General features: G+C 43.3%; 1 protein-coding gene across 1 annotated transcript in view; it reads left to right on the plus strand.

Moving 5' to 3' along the window:
- The window catches only part of MYO1E (myosin IE), a 190874-nt gene that overhangs the window by 89201 nt on the left and 79652 nt on the right, over nucleotides 1–22021 (plus strand). The window contains exon 4 of the mRNA XM_036107041.2: nucleotides 1519–1613. Within this exon, the coding sequence (XP_035962934.1) occupies nucleotides 1519–1613 (95 nt within the window). The remainder of the gene's footprint in view (nucleotides 1–1518; nucleotides 1614–22021) is intronic.

Raw genomic sequence — 22021 nt, forward strand, 5'->3', positions numbered from 1 at the left:
AACAAAAGAGAGCCCACACAAATTCATCAGTTGAAGTGGAAGGCAATTTACCCAGAGCAAGAGCCCACCCCATTGTTGCCAGATGAATGGTGCTGGTAGCTGGAGCCCAAGGAGGCTGCCACGCGAAAGACCTTTGATAATGCTGCCTTTATGGGAGCCCAGCACAAGGGACATACTGTCAGCAGGGGCTGGGCCCTGCCCTGGCGCCCTGAGCAGCGGGGGCCCCGGGGCAGCAGGCTCAGAGCCGGCTCCGCATTCTCAGTGACAGCCAAGGCCAAGGCCAAGGCCAAGGCGGGATGGCTGGGAGTGCCGCGCGTTCGTGTCGTTTCTCTCCCGTTCTCTGAAAACCGTTGTTACACGAGTCCCTTTTCGACCATTTATCTCTTAAAAAGTTCTGTTTAAAGAAATGCCCTAGAATTTTTTAAAATACATTTATTCTTAGCTGCTAATGCTCAGAGTGTTGTAAAATTGGTATTTACTGAACGCTAGGTACTCTGTTACACCACAACAATAATTAAACAGCCCTGGGTGCTGACTGTATGTTACTGTCCAGCCCCATTTCACAGATGAGGAGAGTAAGGCTCAGAGAAGTTAAGTACGCAACTCTGTTGAGTGTGGGACAGTATTATCCCTACTTGAGAGATGGGACCAGGGAAGGGTAAGACAGAGTGTCTACATGTCTTCTCACTGGATCTGCCATCTAACATCACTCTTTGATGTTAGATAGTCTTAAAGGTAAGGCAACTTCTCTTCAGCTTTCTAGCACATGAAGTATTTTTCTTTTCAGTAATTTTTGAGGTAGTGGTGTTAAACTTCAAGAAACTGAGGGAAGTGGGGCTGAAATTGTCCTGACACAATAACCTTATTGGTGAATTTGTATTCAGGCATAGCTAAGCTAGCCCATGAGACTAAAGCCCCAGGAGAATATCTTGGTGTGGTAGGATTTTTTTTCCCTGCCCATTGAGATGAAACAAACTGGTCAAATCAGTTTATCCCTTTAAAGAACTACTCCTCTCGCCCTCTTCTTAGGGAAAATGTTTAGGTTCTCTCCTCACTCATAGACAGCTTCACTTCATTTCCTCTGGGCTTTCAGCATCTCCAACTTACCTCTTAGAAAAAAATTACGTAGGAATTTAGAATTCTAGTAAAAGTCAGATCCAGGTTTTTAGTAGGCCTCTCTTAAGACCTGTTGCCCAGATGTCTTCAGAAACATTTAGAAATGGAATTGTCATCTGCAGAGGCGTGTTGGGAGGAAGGGTGTGGTGCCGGAATATCTGAAGATGTCTTCACATCTGAAGGCTGAATCACACTCTTGCTGATGGAGGAGTCCTTCCCAGTCCCATCCTCATTTTCTTAGGTGTAACTCCTGATGACCTAGGCAAGCTTATGAATTCCTATGTTACACAAGCCTTAAGATTGGAACTGTACAGGGGCAAATCCATTGCTAAGACCAAGAAAAGAAATGTGATGTGTTGCTCTATCTGACCATGGTTTTGCTTTTGTTTTTTGCTTCTCTAGGCACAGTATGAAAACCCACCACATATCTATGCTCTTGCAGATAATATGTACAGAAACATGATCATTGACAGAGAGAACCAGTGTGTCATCATCAGGTATGGGAAAGAGCCTTATTAGGAATAGAGGGCGTGAGACCCTGCCAGAGTTAGCATTCACGGTCAAGGAACAGTGCTTTTTCTATAGCTGCTGGTGTCAGAAGCTGGTTGACGTACCCGAGAAACAAGCGGGCCATCTGCTTTGTCTTGAGTTATTTTATAACTCCAAATCATAAAAAATTTTGCTTCCATGGGGTTGTGGTTTATACTCCTGTAGCTGAGGGCATTAGGCTGGAGGGCACATGGTGCTAGCCTGACCTCTCTGTGATTGGGCCCGGAACTAGCATCATAAAACATCTCTCTTCCCACTTGACCATGGCTTCACTCTGAAATGGAGATCCTTTATCAGGAGTACAATAAGTGTGCTTCACTATTTTTGTCAGCTGGAGTCCTTTTCCCTAAGTCCCTCTTTTTCCTTTCCTTAGTAATTTAGTAGTTCAAGTTCAAACTTTTTTGGTATACTTTGTCATTTGCTTTTAATCTTCTGAGGGCATCCCTGGCAAACACCGGCCTTGGGTGTCTTTGGCTACATCTCAGAATCCTTCTAACCTAAGCCAACTCTTGAGTCTTTGCTGGGTTTAAGTGCTTTCACGATTTTGTTTACTGTTACGAATTTTCAAACATACAGAAAATATAAATATCCGCACTCGCATCACTTAGAACTTGGCGGTTATTAACATTCTGTCACATTTGCATTCATCTTTTTAGTTCTTCCATTTTTTAACTGAAGTACTTTCGAAAATTTTTAAGCTCTGGATATTTACAAACAAAGGCAAGATGAGAAAGAGTATTATAATACGCTCCTGTGGATCTGTCACTCAGCTTTTACAGATAGTACTTAATATGGCCAATCCTCTGGTCCTTCTACCCTGCCCCTTCTTGGTTATTGATTGATTGATTGATTGATTGATTGAAAGATTTTATTTATTCATTTGAGACACAGAGACACAGAGACACAGAGAGAGGAGAGCATGAGCAGGGGGCAAGACAGAGGGAGAAGGAGAAGCAGGCTCCCCGCCGAGCCAGGAGCCCGATGTGGGGCTCGATCCCAGGACCCCGGGATCAGGGCCTGAACCGAAGGCAGACGCTCAACCATCTGAGCCACCCAGGCGCACCCTCTGCTTGGTTATTTAAAGCAAATCCTAGGTCGAGCATCATTTCACTTGTCACTGAATTAGAATGTGCCTCTCAACGATCATTCTTATCATACCTGAAAAATGAATAATTCTTTTAACGTTATCTAACATTACCAGTGTTCCAATTCCACGTCTTGTTTATAGTTGGTTTGTTTTTACTCAGGTTCCAAACAAGTCTCACCCATGGCACTTGGTTGTATGTATCGCAAGTCTCCGAATCATTAACAATTTCATCTTTTTGTTTTCTGGCACTTGTTTGTTAAAGAAAAAGTTGTCTGTCCTGCAGAATTTTCCACGGTCTGGGATTAGCTGGTTGTGTACCGTCACATTGCACTGTCTCCTGTATTTCCTGTCAATTTGCCATTAGATCTAAAAGCTTGATCAGGTTCAGGTTTACTATTTTGGCAAAAACATTTCATCTGTGATGCTGTGCACTTAATGCCTGTTGGTCTCTCTTGGTGTGATGTTCAGATGACCAGTGGGTCCCTCCATTATAAATTCTCATCTCACATCATGGTTTAATTAGTGGTTGAAAAATAGTTATTTTCTAATTCTGATATTCTTTCTATGTTTATTACTTGGAATTCTTTTATTTAGTTACCCTAAAATACAATTTATGTGGGAAAACAAGATACAAGGCTTGATTTGTTGTCTGTATTTACCAGTTTTTGAAACAATGAGTTGATGCCCTAGCAACCTCCCAAAGTAAACTGTTGTTTTCAGTATCTTTCCAAACTAATGGATTTTAAATATCTTACCTGTTTACACTTACATGGTGATTTTCTTTGGGGCTCAAATGGTCCTGTCTTCGGCCATTGAGAGCTGTTTGTATTGGCTCCCATGTACCTTTGATGTGACCTGAGTAGACTTTGATAGTTTCCTTATTTAAGATGCCAGGCTCTGGGGCGCCTGGGTGGCTCAGTCATTAAGCATCTGCCTTCGGCTCAGGTCATGGTCCCAGGGTCCTGGGATTGAGCCCCGCATCGAGCCCCACATCTGGCTCCCTGCTCGGCGGGAAGCCTGCTTCTCCCTCTCCCACTCCCCCTGCTTGTGTTCCCTCTCTCGCTGTCTCTCTCTCTGTCAAATAAATAAAAATAAAAATAAAAAAAACTTAAAAAAAAAAAAGATGCCAGGTTCTCAGGGCGCCTGGCTGGCTCAGTCGGTGGAGCATGTGATTCTTGATCTCAGGGATTTGAGTTCAAGCCCCACGTTGGGTGTAGAGATTACTTAAAAAGAAAATCCTAAAAAAAAAAAAAAAAAAAAAATCAAGCTATCTTGTATATTTTCTGCTGAGCCCTCAAGTCAGCCATCTCACCAAAAAGTCCTGGTTCATTTTATTGGGAAATGGCATTTAGAGACCACCAATCTAGTCACTAAGAGTGCTAAAAGGCAAAAAAAAAAAAGAGAGAGAACTTTTTAAAGAAAAACAATGAAACATGAGTTCATACTGATAATTTCCAGTTCATTTTTAAGATTATAGGGTTTTTGCTTCTTTGATATTTGTATTTGTATTTGTACCCCATTTTTTCTTTTTTTAAAAGATTTTATTTATTTTTTGACAGAGAGAGACACAGCGAGAGAGGGAACACAAGCAGGGAGAGTGGGAGAGGGAGAAGCAGGCTCCCGGCCGAGCAGGGAGCCCGATGCGGGGCTTGATCCCAGGACCCCGGGATCATGACCTGAGCCGAAGGCAGACGCCCAACGACTGAGCCACCCAGGCGCCCCACCCTTCTTTTTTTTTTTAAGATCTATCCATTTATTTTAGAGACAGCCCATGTGTGAGTGGGGGAAGGGGCAGAGGGAGAGAATCTCAAGCAGACTCCCCACTGAGCATGGAGCCTGACTCTGGGCTTGATCCCACCATCCATGAGATCATGACCTGAGCTGAACCAAGGGTCAGACACTCAACTGACTGAGCCACCCAGGTGCCCCTATACCCCATTTTTCTTACCCTGAAAATCTTGGTTCCTGATGACATTATCACAATTATTTGCTTTATACTGTGTGTGTAAAAAGTATAAATATAAATGAGTAAACATATATAATAGATAAAGCAAATAAGTAGTTTTGTTAATGCTTTAAAATAACTACCAATATTATTAATAGCAATACTGAGTTCTTTTTGTCCATAGGATGTACAGTTAAAATATTGGGTTTTAAAAGTCACTTAAAATAATCCTTTTCTGCGTCATTTGTGCCAACCTAACCTAACAGGTTCATTTATTTTATTTTGGATTTTAGGGGTTTAAGGTTTTTTAATTTTAATTTTGTTTTATAATTCTATAAAATATTTACATGATTCCAAAGTCAAAGCCGTAAAACAAAAACACTGAAGCCTTTCAAAGTAAATCTAGATTTCAGGTATTTCAAAGTAAATATAGACTTTGTGACATTTTGCCTCTAAATATTTCCATATATATCTCTGGAAAATAAAAACATTTCCTTTCTGGGGTGCCTGGGTGGCTCAGTTGGTTAAGCACTCTAACTCTTGGTTTAAGCTCAGGTCCTGATCTCAACGATCCGGGATTGACCCCTGCCTTGGGCTCCAAGCTGAGGGTGGAGTCCAATTCAGATTCTCTATCCCTCTCTTTCTCTCTCTTTAAAATAAATAAGTAAAATCTTAAAAAACAAACACAAAACCAAAACACATTTTCTTTCTTAGCACCAGGACCATTATCACAACTAAATAATTAGTAGTAATTTAGTATCATCTAAAAACAAGCAGTCCACATTCAAATTTCTCTCATTGTTACAAACATGTCCTTACCTGCCGGTTTATGTAAATCAAGGAACACTGGATGTTCCTTGTTCATCCAGTGAGAGCAAGAGAGCAACCCAGTTTCCTTACAGACACACCTTCTAGATTTGTCTAATTGTTCCCTGATGGTCTCATTACACTAATTCCTTCAACTGGATTTCTGTAAATTGGAAGTTAGATTTACATACTTAATTAGATGCAGATTAAGTCCCTTTGGGAGGGATACATGGGTGCTGATGAGTTATTGCTTAGCAGGAAATGCTTCTGTGTGACCCCAAATGGAGGTCACTGACCAGTAGATAGGTAGGAGGTGTTTTCTTGCCCAGAATTAAAGGAGAGAATATAGGGTGAGTTTTCTGATACACTCCCTCGCCTTTTGTCCTTCCTTCCGGGACCCTAGTGAGATGAGGAAGAAGGGAATGGTCTTGCTGCCTGAGCTTCACAAGTCTGGAAGCTGCTTCAGGGACCCAGCCCACATCTCTCCCATTCAAATCCCCCTCACCGTCACGGCAGGTGCGCGGGCACTGAAGCCGGACACGTGCCTTTTCTAGAATCCCTTTTCAGCTGTTCAGGTGGCAAAGACTTGAAGACCCTGCTCCAAGGTTTCTGTGGTGGCGGCTGGGCTATAATTCAGGAGATGGTAGAACAAAGAGCTGCTTTGGCTCCTGACACTAACTACCCAGACTTAGGCCAAACTTCACCAGTTAAGGCACAGTCCTGCAGAAGGCTGCTTGCACTTTAGACACCGGCTGCAAGTTTGGGAGTTCCCAGGCCACCTTCACTTCTGACCAGCTGGATACAAGTTCAGGGGTTCCCACCACCTCAATAATTTACCAGACTGGCTCACAGAACTTAAAAAAGTGCTGTGCTTGCGGTTGCAGTTTGATTATAGCAAAAGGATACACATCAGAAACAAACAAAAGAAGGTCTGGGAGGGGTCCAGGTGTGAAGCTTCTGGTCATCCTCCCCCTGGAGTCATGGATGGTGTTACCTCCTTCCAGTTATGATGTATGAGTCGGCAGGAGCCTTGCCAACCAGGGAAGTTTACCCAAACCTTTGTTGTCCGGAGTTTTAATCTGGGCTCAATCACATGCTGCCTTTAGTCTCCAGCCCCCCATGAAGTTTCGGGCTAATACCTGTAGTCTCTAGTTCCTCCAAGGGTCAGTACTTATGCGATGCTCTCCAAAGCCCTTATAAATCATTGTCCAGTTCCCCAAGCCCCCAGGCAAACAGAGGCGCTCAAGTCAGGCAGGATATTCCAAGGGCCCTAGAGATTCCCTTGTGAGGCAGAAGGTAAAAGCCTGACCTCTCTTTGTGTTAATTCCTCACTACCTAAGAGCTGTGGTTCATCTGCTTTCAGAAAGTAGTTTTGCTGTCTCTGAGATTCTGTTGTTCCATCTCCCCAGCCCTGGGATCCCGGGCAGCAAACCTAACACTTGTCTGGGCCTCAGTTTCTTCCTCTATGGGTGAACTTATTGACCAGATGACCTCTGAGGTCTCTCCCGGTTTTGGAACTCTTTCTTCCAGATAATGCTGGAGGGAAGGGAAAGCAGGGAAAGGCTGTTTTCAGTAGAGAGGCCCAAGTTTGCGGCCACTTGGGAGATGCTGGGAGAGCTGGGGGCTGAGTGGGATGCTGCTTGCCTGAATGCATTTGGGAACAGAAAACAAACCCATTTTCCTGGGGGCTGGTAGAGAAGCCTGCTCCTTGCATTAAGGGCTTCTGTCACGGCTGGTAAGATGGGGAGTTTTTAGAATCATTTCATTAGGAAGAAAAAAAATTCATGATGACCTCATCTCTCCCATGTTCTTTTGGACCTTCACCTCCCAATTTCCCAGGTGTGACTTTGTCTACATGATGAAATGTACACTCTTTACAGGGGACGATGGCAGCACATAGGGGCAGTATTATTGATTTCCTCCCAGACTTACTCATGTTTTCCTAAGAGGTGGATATGGTGACAGGATGGATTGGCGGTTGACTATTCCGGGACTAGAAATCAGTGTAGCAAATTGAATTTAAAAAGAAAGAACTCAAGAAAGAAGACAGGCTGCTTTCTCAAGTACAGGCCTCCATCCAAGCTTTGGTCCTGAGTTTTGCAAACGTTTATAGACTTGATTTGTCAAAATAGCTGGACTTGAGCAGTCTCAGGGAGACTGACTCTGGCCAACTATTCTCACGAATGAGCGTGAATTAGACTTCAGTTCATGATTTTATAAGGAGAATTCTGCCCTGGACAGCTCAGTTAATTATTTCCCTGGAACAGAGTCCACGAGGGGAGCCAGATTCCCATTATAGGGTGGAATTCAGGGCAGAGGGATGATCATATTGGCTCATGCCATCAGATCATGGCCCCTACCTCTATCTGGAGACAGCAAAGTAGGGTGTTGCTCTACTCTTCAGGGGTCTGTTTGCCTGGGGAAAACCCATCATTTCTGCTGTTTATTTTACTGGCCTGACTCCCATGTAGGTCAGCTCCCTTTTACTAACCTACACTCTCCTGCCAGCCCCTGCCATCCGTCAGGTCAAGTCCTGGTCAGGAATAAACGCCCAGGATTTGCCTTAGGTGTTCCACGAGTCTTCCCCAACAGCCCACTGGCAGATAGGCCAGGAGAGTGGCTGCTCTCGATGCTACTTTCCTCCACCATCCCTTGCATCCTCTAATCTAACTTTCCAGGCATAAAGATTTCCAATTCCCGAATTGCCTTATTAGTTCAGCGGCTATGAAGATATCTAGGCTCCACATCCAGAGATTCTGTTTCAACTGATCTGTGGTGGTGGGCCCAGAGCATCCATATCTTTATTCAAGCTCCCCAATTTTTCTAGTTGAGAACCAAGATTAAGGCAACTGGAATCCTAGTTCCTGGTCACCTCTTGTGTTGAAGCACCGCTAACGCGGGCCAGGTAAACCCCCCTGAGTACCGGCCCTCTGCTGGGCGCTCTCTGCACAAGTTGCCTCATCCTCCTCACAGCTGCTCTGGGTCTCGGCATTATTGTTTCTCAGGGTTCCATCCAGAGAAGAAGGCTTAAGAGAACTCAAAAGATCCTCCAACTAGTGTGTGGCAGAATCTCTGAACTTCGCCCTGTCTGACTTTAAACCCCATGCACTTTCTCTACACTCTACTGTCAGTGACACCTCTCTGTGTCTCAGATGTCCCACATTTCCATGGAGGTGATAAGGCTACCGTATACTGTGAGGAAAGGTTAGTTATCTAGGACTTGAGCTCCTATGGTAAAGGTCTTCTCCCACCCAAACCACAGATGCTTGTTTTAACCTAATCCTTTGTAGGTTGTTGGCCATGATGCCTTCTGCAACCCAGGAGGCTGATGATTGTGCTTTGTCATCAGTAGAAGACAGACAGATGGATTTACTGAACGAACATGACCTTATGAATATGTGAATCTCAATTTCTTCCATATGTGAAGACGCATGTATACACTAGATGGCCAGACCTGGGCCATTTCTTTATCTTGATTTACTTGTTAGCCCTGGACACGTGTGAGGGAATTATGGGTGTGTCTTGATTCGTGCATTTGGTGCATTCAGTTAAAGAAGCCTTCATCAATGGAGGAAGCCAGCGGGTCACTTTTCCAGATAACCCTGCTTTTCACCCCATACTATGTTCCTTGCAAGCCATGTAGTTTAAAATATGTGCATTTATCAAAGATAACCCTCGTGCTATAAAAAATTACGCATATTTGGCACATAAAAATAACAGTATATTATAAAGTTGACCTATACGAAATAATAGAATTCTAATAATTATTAAGTAAACATTTAATAAAGATTCATTTTCTTTATCTTTTCAGAATTTAGGAAATCTCTTGATGATGTACACGATTAATACCTGTTTAAGAAGCTATCTTGAAAAGTTTCAATGGACATGTTCTTTTGATAAATTTATAAGGAGGCATATTTAAATTATTTGAGTTCTTCTCAACTAAAAGTTGGGGTCATTCTTTATCAAATGGGCGTTAACAGTATCATGTTACGTGAAGACATGAGAGAGAACTCCAGTTACGAGAAATGAGAGAGCCTGTATCTCAAGTGTAGGCCTTTCTCCTAACCTGCAGGGTCAAAAACTATGGCCCATTGCATGTTTTTGTAAATAAAGTTTCACTGGAACAAAGCTACATCCATTTGTGTCCATATTATCTTTGCTTCTGTGCTAAAACGACACAGCTGAGTAATGACAGAGACCATGACCGGGCCTTTATGGGAAAAGTTTACCAACTCCTGCCTGAAGCACAAGTTATCGTTGTAATAATCCCATTTAGTGACATACAGCATCTCATATTTCACAAATTTATAATGGTTCTTTTTATTTTTACCCCAGAACTTACTCCTTCACCAACCCTCTCCCAAACATGGTTTGCTAGATGAATGCTCTTAAACTGTCGTATCATTTAAACTGTGTTCACTTCTGCCAAAATACCTCAGTGGCTCTCCATTGCCTAGTTCAGTCCAAAGTCCCTAACTTGAGTAGAGACCAAAGTCCCTACCTTGGGACACCTCCCACTCTATTTTCTCCTACTCTAACCAAATTACTCTATTTTTTTTTCCCTCCAATGGGTCAAGTTCACTTCTGCATCCAAGTCCTTGCCTGGGTAGTCCCCCCCCCCCCCGCCCTTCTCATCAATCTCAAGTCAGTGATCCCTCCATTTCCTGAATTTCAGTAGCACTTCATATAGCCCTCATTTTCACCTACTTCTTATTATGATTATTTGATTTGCATGTGCTTATTTTAAGTCGTTTTTTGATCCTTGATGACTAGAAACTGGTGTTAGGCTTCTTGGGTTCTCTAGTACACAATAAATGTTTATTTCATGATACTTTTGAAACTGGAACACTTGAAATAAGCTCTAAGTGCTATTCGCGTTTACATAAGGGGGAGATCACTTTGGCCTAAAACAGTCAGCAAAGGTGTCATGGAGCTGTTGGGACTTGATTTGAGCCCTCCCCACTGGATGTGTAGGAGGAAGAAAACATGAATGGCTTGAGAGCCTCTGGAACTCACACTGTGTGAGGGGGAGAAAGTGAGGAGGCTATCCGTGTGGTTGTTAAAGGTTTCTATTGACAAATCATCCTTGTACATTACTCGTGGGCCAGCCAGTTCTACTTCTGTTTCTCTATTATAGCCATGTAGCATTTGTGTGGCAGTGCCGGGTTGGTTGATTTGGGGAGGTAAGTGTGATTGAACGATGGGCTGGGTGATCTGGGGTAAGCCTGCGGGCCTCGTTGGTGTCTTGGCAGGTCTCTGAGCAGGGACATGATGTACAAAAGGCTGGCTGACAAAAGTAAGTGTGTGGGTAGAAAAGAGATGGGATCTTGAGAGCATACAGATAGCTGGTGAGGTAATGAGGCCCTGACCTGGGCTGGGAGGGCAAAGAGGAAACTGATGTGTGAACTGATGTGTTCAGTAAGCCTGTGAAGCACTAAGAGGACAGGACGGGCACGGGGACTCTGGACAGTGCCAACAGGTAAACACAATCACGCGAGCAATAATTTTTTTATGACCCTCTGACTCAACAAAGTAAATAAAAGTATATTTTATCACTGTTAAAAAAAAAAACAAACCACAACTACTCGAGCTCCCTCAGTGTCATTGACAATGATGAGCTCCTGAAGACACAAGTAGACACCTGTGGGTCCTGTACATGGCAACCCATATCCGCTTAGCTCATTCGTCTTCCATGCTACAAAATGCAGAATTTGGATTTGTGTTATAGAACTACATATGTGATGCCTTTGGATCTCCCAGAGACATTGTCACCCATCTATTTAATAAAATAATCATGTGGGGGCACCTGGGTGGCTCAGTCGGTTAAGTGTCTGCCTTGGGCTCAGGTCCTGATCTTGGGGTCCTGAGATCGAGTCTGGTGTCGGGCTCCTTGCTCAGCGGAGAGTCTGCTTCTCCCTCTCCCTGCTCATGTTCACGTGCTCTCTCTCTGTCTTTCTCCCTCTCAAATAAATAAAGTCTTTAAAAAAACAAATAAATAAAATAATCAAGTGGTAAAAGGTAAATCGTGTGGTAAAAGGGGAAGGAGAACCAGCAAGTTTTTCGTGTGTTCTTTACCGTCTCTGTATTACCAGACAAGAGCTCAGCAGTGTGGCCGGAGCCCTTTCTGGGGCCCTTGCCAGGTGACCTCTGTGGGGAAATATGGGGCTGTGGAGAACATGCATGTGGCCGTTTTATTGCTGCTATCAAAATGAATTCCTATCACTTTCGGCCCACATCAGCTCTTGCCATCCTGGCTTGTTTTAAAACTGTGTTGTGAATTTGAAAGCATCGCGCTGGGTGCAGTTCCTAATTTTATTTTTTGCTTGAAATATTCTGCTGCAGTTGTTTTCCAGAGACTAGGGCATTCTGTCCTTAATGTGTCCAACACTAGTTTGTAAAGTTTTGGCAGGTTGCATCCTGAATCCGTGCCAGATAAATACTGTTTTAGAAATAAATAAAGGCATGAGAGATATTTTGAAGATATATCACTAGCATTTGGTGACTGATTGAACATGAAAATCTTCATAGAGGAAAAGGAGATAGCGTCACGGTTGGGTCTAAGATTTCTGAATTATCTGCTTCAAAAGACACTTTGGATTTGGGATCCCTAAGATTTGGAGTAGTAAAGGTTAAAGATGAAAAGATTAAAAAAAAAAATCAGAACCTCTAATATTTGGCTTGTGTCCTGTCTCTGTGCTCTGTGTCTGCACCATCAAGTGTCTCATGGATTCTCAAGCTACCTTCCTGTCTTTGATGTATTTAAGGAACCTTTTATTATTAGCATTGGAATGCTTCTGTTTCTCTTGGTCCACCTAGCTTCTTGTTTATCCCAGCAACATTGGCCTTTGAGGCTCCCTGTCCCTTTGGCCTGGTTTTTGGGAGGCCCTGTCAGCTCACACCCCGGACTGGGGCCTGCATGAGAACACTCTGGCTGTGGGCTTGAAGAGCACGACCTCAAATCTCCCCTTTCCCCCAAGCTCGATGCAACTCTTACCTTCCAGCCTGTGTGATTGTAGAAATTCCTTTATCACCAAAGAATGTTATTCAGGAAGGCTGACTCACTAGCTTATTAATATATTATCCAAAATCATAATAGTAGCCCCTTTTTGGGTCCCTGCTTTAAGTCTCAACATCTTTCACTTATATCAGTTACAACTTGGCAGACGAGGTGTTAACTACCCCCGTTTTTTTGCACATCAAGAAATTGAGTCTCAGAGGTAAAGGAACCACGTTAAACATCTCACATTTGCAATGTGGCAAAGCCACGCTCCGAGCCAGGACTGCCTGGCTCCATTATTACACTCTTTCCACTTCTCCCTGATGCACTGAGCCAGCAGGTGTCAGGTTATCTGGGTGATAATCTGTTAGCAGCCACAGTCACGTGGTGTAGTGGAAAGACCTCGAGGGCTGAGTCACAGGGTGGACTCAGTTCTGTTCTGTATCAAGTGTGTGACCTCTGCAAGCTTCAGTCGCTTTATCTAAAAAAGAGAATTAATGCCTTAAAGGAATATAGGGAAAGCCGAATAAAGAAATACACATAAATATGGGTTTTCTTAAAAGATTTTATTTATTTGAGAGAGAGAGAGAGAGAGCATGAGTGGAGGGGGAGGGAGAAGCAGACTCCCCGCTTATCAGGGATCCTGCCATGGGGCTCCATCCCAGGACCCCGGGATCATGGCCTGAGCCAGAAGCAGACACTTAACCGAGTGAGTCACGCAGGCGCCCCCAAAATGTTTTTAAACTGTTAAGGAGTGCTGTAAAGTATCTGCTAATAACACTGAAAAGAATTTCAAAGCTAATAAGTAGTTGAGCTGGGGCTCAAACTTGGTCTTCAGACTAAACATTCGGCTATCCCTATTGCGTCAGCCCGGGCCAAGAAGAGTGCTGCCATGAGGCCATTTTCTTGGCAGACTGTAGGTGAACACTGTGTCTGCTTGACAATACTAATTGGGAAGAAATAAGAGCTCTCTGTCTTGTTCACACTTTTCTCATTTTGTTAAAGAATGAGTTTTTTGGGGGCGCCTGGGTGGCTCAGTCATTAAGCGTCTGCCTTCGGCTCAGGTCATGATCCCAGGGTCCTAGGATCGAGCCCCGCATCGGGCTCCCTGCTCAGCAGGGAGCCTGCTTCTCCCTCTCCCACTCCCCCTGCTTGTGTTCCCTCTCTTGCTGTGTCTCTCTCTGTCAAATAAATAAAATCTTTAAAAAAAAAAAAAAGAATGAGTTTTTATCATTTACTCAGTAGCTTTGGCAGGTCTGTGTGATTTTGTATTTTACACACTTAGCTATTGCATGTACTTGAGGATTTATTTTTCAGTGTCAGGACAGGGTCTGACAGATCACCCCTTTCTCTGCCACCCTGCAGTCCCCCAGGTGAGCAACAGAGATTCTTCCCCTCAGACCTGCCTCTTCCCAGATCCAGGAAGGCTGCCGGGAAGGGAATGTGTGAACTGAATCTTTGGAGAAGGCTGTCCCGAACCTTCTCTGATGTGTTTCTCCTTCTTGATCACATGTTGTCATGTGATCGCAGGGATGCAGGCTATTATTTGTTCCTTCCCACTGTGTGTGAGATAATAAATGTTTTGGGCAGAAGCCTTAATTAAAGAGATGTCTATCAGTAAAGACTCGGGTGTAGTGAAAGGTTTGATTATGCCATGAACCGTGCTATTCATGGAGTGACTTTGCAAAACACTGTTGATTTTAATCGACCAGCTAACCCATATGAGGATTTTATTTTATTTTTTTTAAGATTTTATTTATTTATTTGACAGAGAGAGACACAGCGAGAGAGGGAACACAAGCAGGGGGAGTGTGAGAGGGAGAAGCAGGCTTTCCGCTGAGCAGGGAGCCCAATGCGGGGCTCGATCCCAGGACCCTGGGATCATGACCTGAGCCGAAGGCAGACGCTTAACGACTGAGCCACCCAGGCGCCCCAGGATTTTAAATATATGCCCTGATCCGAAGCAGTAGAGCAAGGCTCCTTTCCTAGCAATGCCTCTCACTAGCTGTGTGTCCCTGAGCGAGTTGTGTAGCATTTCTCATCAAAGAAAGGGGATCAGAGCACCTACCCCACAGGGCTATCATTCAGGTCAAGTGATTGATGGATGTGAAGCCCGTACAACGGTCCCTGACGTGCCTAAACTGCTCACTCACTGGCCAGTGCTACAATGATGACATCCACTAGTTTACTCCTTTCAAATCTCCTTTGGAATTGATGTTGTTTCTCATCTTCTGGACTATTTCTCAGACACACAATGTTCATCTTTTGAACTCTAGAATTAGGAAAGAAATTTTTTAACTATCTCTGTATTTTTTATCCTTGGGTTATACATTTTGAACTAAGAGTCAAGTTCAATACTAATATGTCCCTATATCCAAAAGTAGGGTTTGAGAGAACCGGTCCCAGCGGGAAGATTTCAGAACTTCATTGCCTTCTCGGTTTCCCCACCGTGCTGACACAGTTGGCCTCCAGCTCCCTCGGCTCCCGGGACCCTGCCTTCATCCTCCTCCTTTCCCTCGTGCCTCTCCAGCCTTTCCAGCTTGTTCTCCATGGGGAGTTTCTTCCCCAGCGCTCCCGAAATGTCAGTAGTCCCCATTTCGTTTGACACGCTTTGAGCTGCCAGCAACAGAAAATCTGATTCAAACTGTCTGAGAAATTAAGGCAATTTATTATCCCATATAACAAAACATGCAGAGGTTGTGGAGACCTCAGGGCTGGTGGCTCAGTGGTCCATTGATGTCATCAAGGACCCAGGTTCTTTCCAGCTCTCTGCTTCACAGTCCAGACATGCTAAGATTTGTTCTGGTTCCCCTCGGTGGTTGCAGGTGGCTACCAGGGGCAATCAGAGTAAGTCCTTCCTTACATCCTAGAGGGGAGAGGAGCCTCTCCCATGAGTCCTTCCATTGAGTCTAATTGGGCAACCTTGTTCATATGGACTCTTGAATTGCTGGGGGTGGTAGGTCAGGTGCATATGGGCTCAGCTGAGTAGGGGACCAGCTTCTGTATCTGGTGTACCAGGCAAGATACCCGAACCAAGTCAGAAAATTGTCAGGGAAAGGGAGGTGGGGAAAAGAGCTCGAGTGGGAGCCATTAGTGGCCACTACAGTCCCCAATGTCCCAGTGCAGTCTGTGCTCAGGCATGCTTCTCTTTGGTAGTCCCACTGACTCTCACTCACATCCTAGTATTCTCATCCAGAACCTTTCCCTATGCTTCAGACTCACATTTTCAACTATCTGCCCCCATCCCTATTAGCCACTGATCAAGACAACTTAAAAGGGGGAAAATATATATATATATATTCACATGTACACAGGTGAACAAATATTCCATCTACTTCTTCCTCCCCATCCTCAGATTTGCAACGTTTCCTATAAACTCTCTTTCAAACAATTATTTTGAAATAATTCCAGTTGTACAGAAAAATGGGCAGAATGAACCTAGCAACTGTTGTGTCTTCTTCACCTAGTTTCCCCAACTGGTAACATTTGACCACATTTACGCTCTCTCCCACCTCTTCCTCCAACCATACGCACACAGACACACACAATTATTGATATTACCAACTCTATTAGTATTTTTCTGAACCTTTTAAGATCAAGCTGCAGAAGTGATAACTCATCACCCCTAAACTCTCCAGTGTGTATTTCCTAAAAACAAGATGTTTTCCTACATAACCAGTTATAATACTCCAAATCGGGACACTGATAATAGTACAGTGCCACCTAACCCACAGACCCCATTTACATTTTACCAGTTCTCCCCTAAATGTCTCTTTCCATTCTTTTTTTTTTTTTTTTTAAGATTTTATTTATTTATTTGACAGAGAGAGACACAGCGAGAGAGGGAACACAGGCAGGGGGAGTGGGAGAGGGAGAAGCAGGATTCCCGCCAAGCAGGGAGCCCAACACGGGGCTCGATCCCAGGACCCTGGGATCACGACCTGAGCCAAAGGCAGACGCTTAACGACTGAGCCACCCAGGCGCCCCTCTTTCCATTCTGTCCCGGGATTCTTTCCAGGAATACATGTCTCTTCAGACTCTGTCATTTTGGAACAGTTCCTCAGATTGCAGGGGACGCATTGCAGGGTTTACCCAATATGTGTATTTCTTGCTTTTTACAGTTTTAAAGAGTTCAGGCATTAAATTCAGTAGGCTGACCTCAGCTTGGGTCTGTCTCGTGATTCCTTCTGACCAGACTCAGGTCATTCCTGCTGAGCAGGACTTCCTTAGAAACATCACTGTGCTCCTGAGCAACTGGTTGGGCCTGGACATGTCTGCTATGTTTCTTCTGATTAAGTTCACCATATTTTCTTTTAGGACATGTTAGCATTTTGTGGGCCTGTTTTGAGATTATGGCAGCATCCTGCTCCTCATTAAACCTCCACTCACCGTAGAATCCATTGATGACTCCGGCCCAAATCAGTCACTTAAATGACAGGTGCCAAAGGGTGATGCTCTGTTTCCATCATTTCTTCTTTGTTCATTAGTTGGCACTCTATGATAAGGAAGAGTTTTCCCTTCTCCCTTGTTATTGATTTATCTTGTTTTATGGCAGTATGTATGGACTATATTCAGTGATCGTAATCCATTACTACCACGATCTCGATCAGCGGGAGCCCTTTCAAACTGGCTCTTGTGGGCTTGACATGTCCACATCAGACACTGTACTTTTGTACTTTTTGACACAGCTACGTGTTCTAGGCTCAGCTTGCATTTTCCCTGGCCCAGCTTTTGAATTGGCCATTTCTCCAAGAAGCCTTGGTCCCTTCTATTTATTTATAATATATATACACACACACACACTGCCCACTATACATACCACACACACACACACAAAGTTATAGTGTGTGTGTGTGTGTGTGTGTGTGTGTGTGTGTGTGTGTACTGATACCTTTCATTCCAACAGTTAAAATGGATGCCTTTAATACCACCGATCCAGCACTTCAGGGTTCTTTCTTCTTTTCAAATTTGCTAATACTTTTCTGACAACGAGAGTCTTGTTTCACATTATTTTCAATGTATTTATCTATTGCTCAATCTAATTTATGTGCTCAATCGAATCAGTCCTCCAATCACCAGCTGTCTCTCCATTCATTACCTCCCTGCTCCCCTCTACCTCCCCATGGCTCTGCCCACTGGCCCCTACTTCTGGGTGGCCCCTCAAATGCCCTTCACTGCTCTGCATCCTTAGTCTCTGGGCTCCTACAACCACATGATATAACCCCCAACCCTGCCCTGGGGGTTATATAAACTCTTATCTTAGTGATACAGTATCCACTGGCTCCCGAGGCCCCAAACCAGGATGTCATTCTTCATTCCTTCTTATCTATCTTCTGTCAAAACCCAATGTTACTTCCTAATAGGACAGGAGTTTACCCTCTTACACCTTCTGCCACCAGCACTGCCGTCATGGAGGCCTTCATCCCCCTCCCCCGGATCCTGCACACCCTTCTAACCTGGCCATCTCCTTTCAGCTTGGCCTCCGTGCTCCGCACCTGTTTCCCATTGATGATCGCAGCGCTTCCCAGCCATGCAGGGGGTACATGGTATTGAAGTACGCACAGAGGACGAGCCCATGTTTAGTTTTATTTCAGTCTTGCTGCTTCTATCAGAGAGTAAGTGTTTTGTGCTGGTATGTCTTCAAACCTCTTGCTGATCTCTTTGTTAAAGAGAGTAGGCTTCAGGCTCAAGGCCTTTGGCAGGCCAGCTAGAATTCAACTACTTCCAAAACGGTTCATGTGAGCTATTGAGGACATTAAAATTATTTCTATAAAATACATGTATGTTTAAACAGTAATGATCCAAAAAGATCACCCACCACTTCACTTCAAGTTAAAAGAACATCCCCTGAGGGGCGTCTGGCTGGCTCAGTTGGTGGAGCATATGACTCTTGATCTCGGCGTTGTGAGTTCGAGTCTCACATTGGGTGTAGACATTACTTAAAAATAAAATCTTTAAAAAAAAAGAAAGAAAAAGAATATCCTCTGAGCTGCCCCTCCTTTTCTCCAGTCCATCCTGGCTCCTTTCCCATCCCAGTTCACAGGGAAATAACCATTGTCCTGAATTTTAAATATCTCCTTCCCTTTTCTTTATGGTGTTACTACTTACTTACATTTGCTTCTCTAACCAACCTCTTGACTGTCTTTTTGCACTGTTGAATTTGATGTAAATGGAATCCTACTATATGTGTTCCATGTATTCTTCTGCAGCTTGCTTTTTTTTTTTTTTTCACACAACATTAAATTTCCTGAAATTTGCTGGGAGAGTGTAGCTATAATTCTTTTTTTTTACCCCCTCCTAGAATTCCACTTTTGAATATGTCACAGTTTATTTTTAATCTATTCTGTGTTGGTAGAAATTTGGATTATTTTCACAAATAACTATTTTATTTTTGTGGTATTTATTTTTAGGGTTGCCAATTTGGGGTAAGCCATCGTGGTTTTCTATTTACAGCAATCATATATATGTTCCTTTTTAAAATAAATTTAAGTAAATTGAGTCAATTTAGAGAAAAATACTAAGTCAGTAATAGATCAGTTGGTCTTTAGAAGAGAGGTAAAGGCAAAATTTATGAATATGATGCAGAAAGGACTGGAGTCTGGTCTGTATAAAATAAGAATCACTGACTGCTGCTGACCAGAGCCCGTGGTCCTTCCTCAAAACCGATACCCAAGGCACTGTCATGGACCTTTCATCCCCTCCCAGCCCCTCTCCTCCTCCCTCCAGCTCCCATTCAAGTCCTTTTCACCTGTGGTACTTCCTTTCAGTTGCACCCAGTGGGGTTTTTGTCTCCAGCTAGGACTCAGGCTTCACCCTTCACCCCTGGATCTGACTGCACATGGGCACACACACCCCACCTGGCTAATGTTACGTGTCTTGTTGAGACTTAAAATAGTTGTGACTTCCTTTAAGGATCTTTTCTTAACATGCACTCCAATCAGGGATACATGTCCCCCAGGAGTCCCTAAAACTGTATCCCCATCTACACGGTTTTCTTACAGCCTGCGTGCACTCCCCTTCCCCAGCAGGCAGTGAGCTCCTTCAGGGCAGGAGCCACCTCTCCTTCCAGCCTCCAGCCCAGAGCTTGGCACGTGGTGGGGCTTAGACAATACATGTAGGGTAAACAAACGCACACACAGTTTTTGTTTGAAGTGTTTATCCTTTGTAAAGTGCAAACAAATCTAAGGCTGGTAAAGTAACATTTCAATGACATTAACTTGATCAGTTATAAGGGAACAATAGTTACTGTGGTAAGAACTGTTAGAGAGGGGTGCCTGGGTGGCTCAGTCGGGGCGTCCAACTCTTGGTTTCAGCTCAGGTCATGATCTCAGGGTCCTGGGATCGAGCCCCACATCGGGCTCCACGCTCAGCACAGAAGTCTGCTTGAGGTTCTCTCCCCCAGCCCCTCTCCTAGCTATGCTCACGTGCATGTGTGCTCGCTCTCAATCTTGCTTTCTCAAATAAATAAATAAATCTTAAAAAAAAAAGTTACAGATTATTTTGAGACTAGGAAGGGGGAAATGGGAGTAGATTGGTGAATCTTTGAGCAGTAGAAAAGATTGACTCTCCTTATTCTGTGGGAAATCTGCCTGAAAAATATGATGGAAATGTTTTTACATTTGCTAGAGGAAGTTGAAGTGAATTGAAAACACTATTGATTTTTAAGTGAGGAATAACTTTCAGACTTATAAAAGCAATTATGGTCCTTGGATCCAATTATTAATATACCATTGTAAATAGCTTCTTCCCCCAGAACATTCTTTCCATTTCTTTGAAATTTTAGCATGTTTTCATTTCTATAGCTAACGCACACAGAACATTATTTCTTACTTGAATTGATATTTCCTATGAAGTCTCTGTTGACTGTTTTAAATTTGCTTGGCTCATTCCCAGCCAGTTATATAAGAACTACGGAGTTAAAAAATCTTATTTCTAGGGGCGCCTGGGGGGCTCAGTCGTTAAGCATCTGCCGTCGGCTCAGGTCATGATCCCAGGGTCCTGGGATCGAGCCCCACATCGGGCTCCCTGCTCGGCGGGAAGCCTGCTTCTCCCTCTCCCATTCCCCCTGCTTGTGTTCCCTCTCTTGCTGTGTCTCTCTCTGTCAGATAAATAAATAAAATCTTAAAAAAAAAAAAAATCTTATTTCTAGGGCCTGTCCTTCGAGACTGGGACTGGAAGCAGGTCAGAAGAGGAGCCCAAACATGAGCATTTTACTTTGAGGGTTCTGGTAGGCTGCTGGGTTTAGGGACCAATGCGGCATTTTTCTAATTTAAAGCACATACACTTCTAGCGTATTTTTTTGTCCACGTTAGAAGTCAAGTGAAGGCAATTGAATTAAGAAAGACTGCCTGTAACATAAGCAAAGCAAATTCCCTAACTGCTGTGAGATGCAAAGAAAATAATTTTAGGCATGCTGTATAATGTCTGATACCTTCACATTCTTTTAACTTGCGTTTTAGTCCAGAGGAAGAAATAATATTTTGCCATCCCAAAAGGACCAGTATAGTTATGGTTGTATATACTGTAAGCTTCAGATAATTGTGTAACATTCCATTATTGTACCATATTCTGAGCAAATTACCAGCCTCTGATCAATAGAACTTTTTTTTAAGTGTTTGTAAATGGAAACCAAGAAATGAAACTTCCAGTCAATGTTCAGCCAGAACTAATTATTTTAAAGCTTCTGAAAAATACCACAATTACTAGAATGTCAATGTTCTATTATTGGACCTGGCATACTTATTTTAATACATGAAATGAATTATGTTCCATTATTCTTCTGTTCTTTTCCTTCCAACCAAAGAGATAAAATAGTTCATGTCTGATCACACTATTAACCGAAGACATAGTGGGAGAATCACTATACTTTTATTTCATAATTCCAATAGGATTTGTTGCTTCTCCTTTTCTCTCTCTCTCTCTCTCTCTCTCACACACACACACACACACAGCTTGCTCCAAGGAATTCTGAACATGAAAATATGTTTACTCATCCTGATAAAGGAAGTTGAAGAATAAAGAAGTTGATCAGTGTTGATTATCACTGTGGTGTGTGGTTCCACTTTTTCTAGAAATGCTGTCTTTAAAAATCTGAAATATATAAGTAATTATCTATCTCAAAAATTTAAACAATTAAGAGAAACCACATCCAAAGGAAAAAACCCTTCAATAAGTCAGAAATATTTCTTTTTTAAAAGATTTATTTATTTATGGGGAAGAGAGAGCACGCGCATGCGAGCACAGGTGGAGGGGCAGAGGGAGAGAATCTCAAGCAGACTTCACTATGAGCATGGAGACCAACGTGGGGCTCGATCTCACCACCCCAAGATCATGCTCTGACCCAAAATCAAGAATCAGACACTCAGCTGACTGAGCCACCCAGGCGCCCCAAGTCAGAAATACTTCTTTTTCTTTGTTCCATTTCTATTCTTGTCCATACATTATTTTTACTTAGTTGTGATCACATTATAGATACATTGTCTTCTGCTTAAGTTGCCATTAACCTTAGCTGCAGTCT

Source organism: Halichoerus grypus, chromosome 8, assembly GCF_964656455.1.
Source record: "Halichoerus grypus chromosome 8, mHalGry1.hap1.1, whole genome shotgun sequence".
In the NCBI taxonomy this organism is placed as follows: domain Eukaryota; kingdom Metazoa; phylum Chordata; class Mammalia; order Carnivora; family Phocidae; genus Halichoerus; species Halichoerus grypus.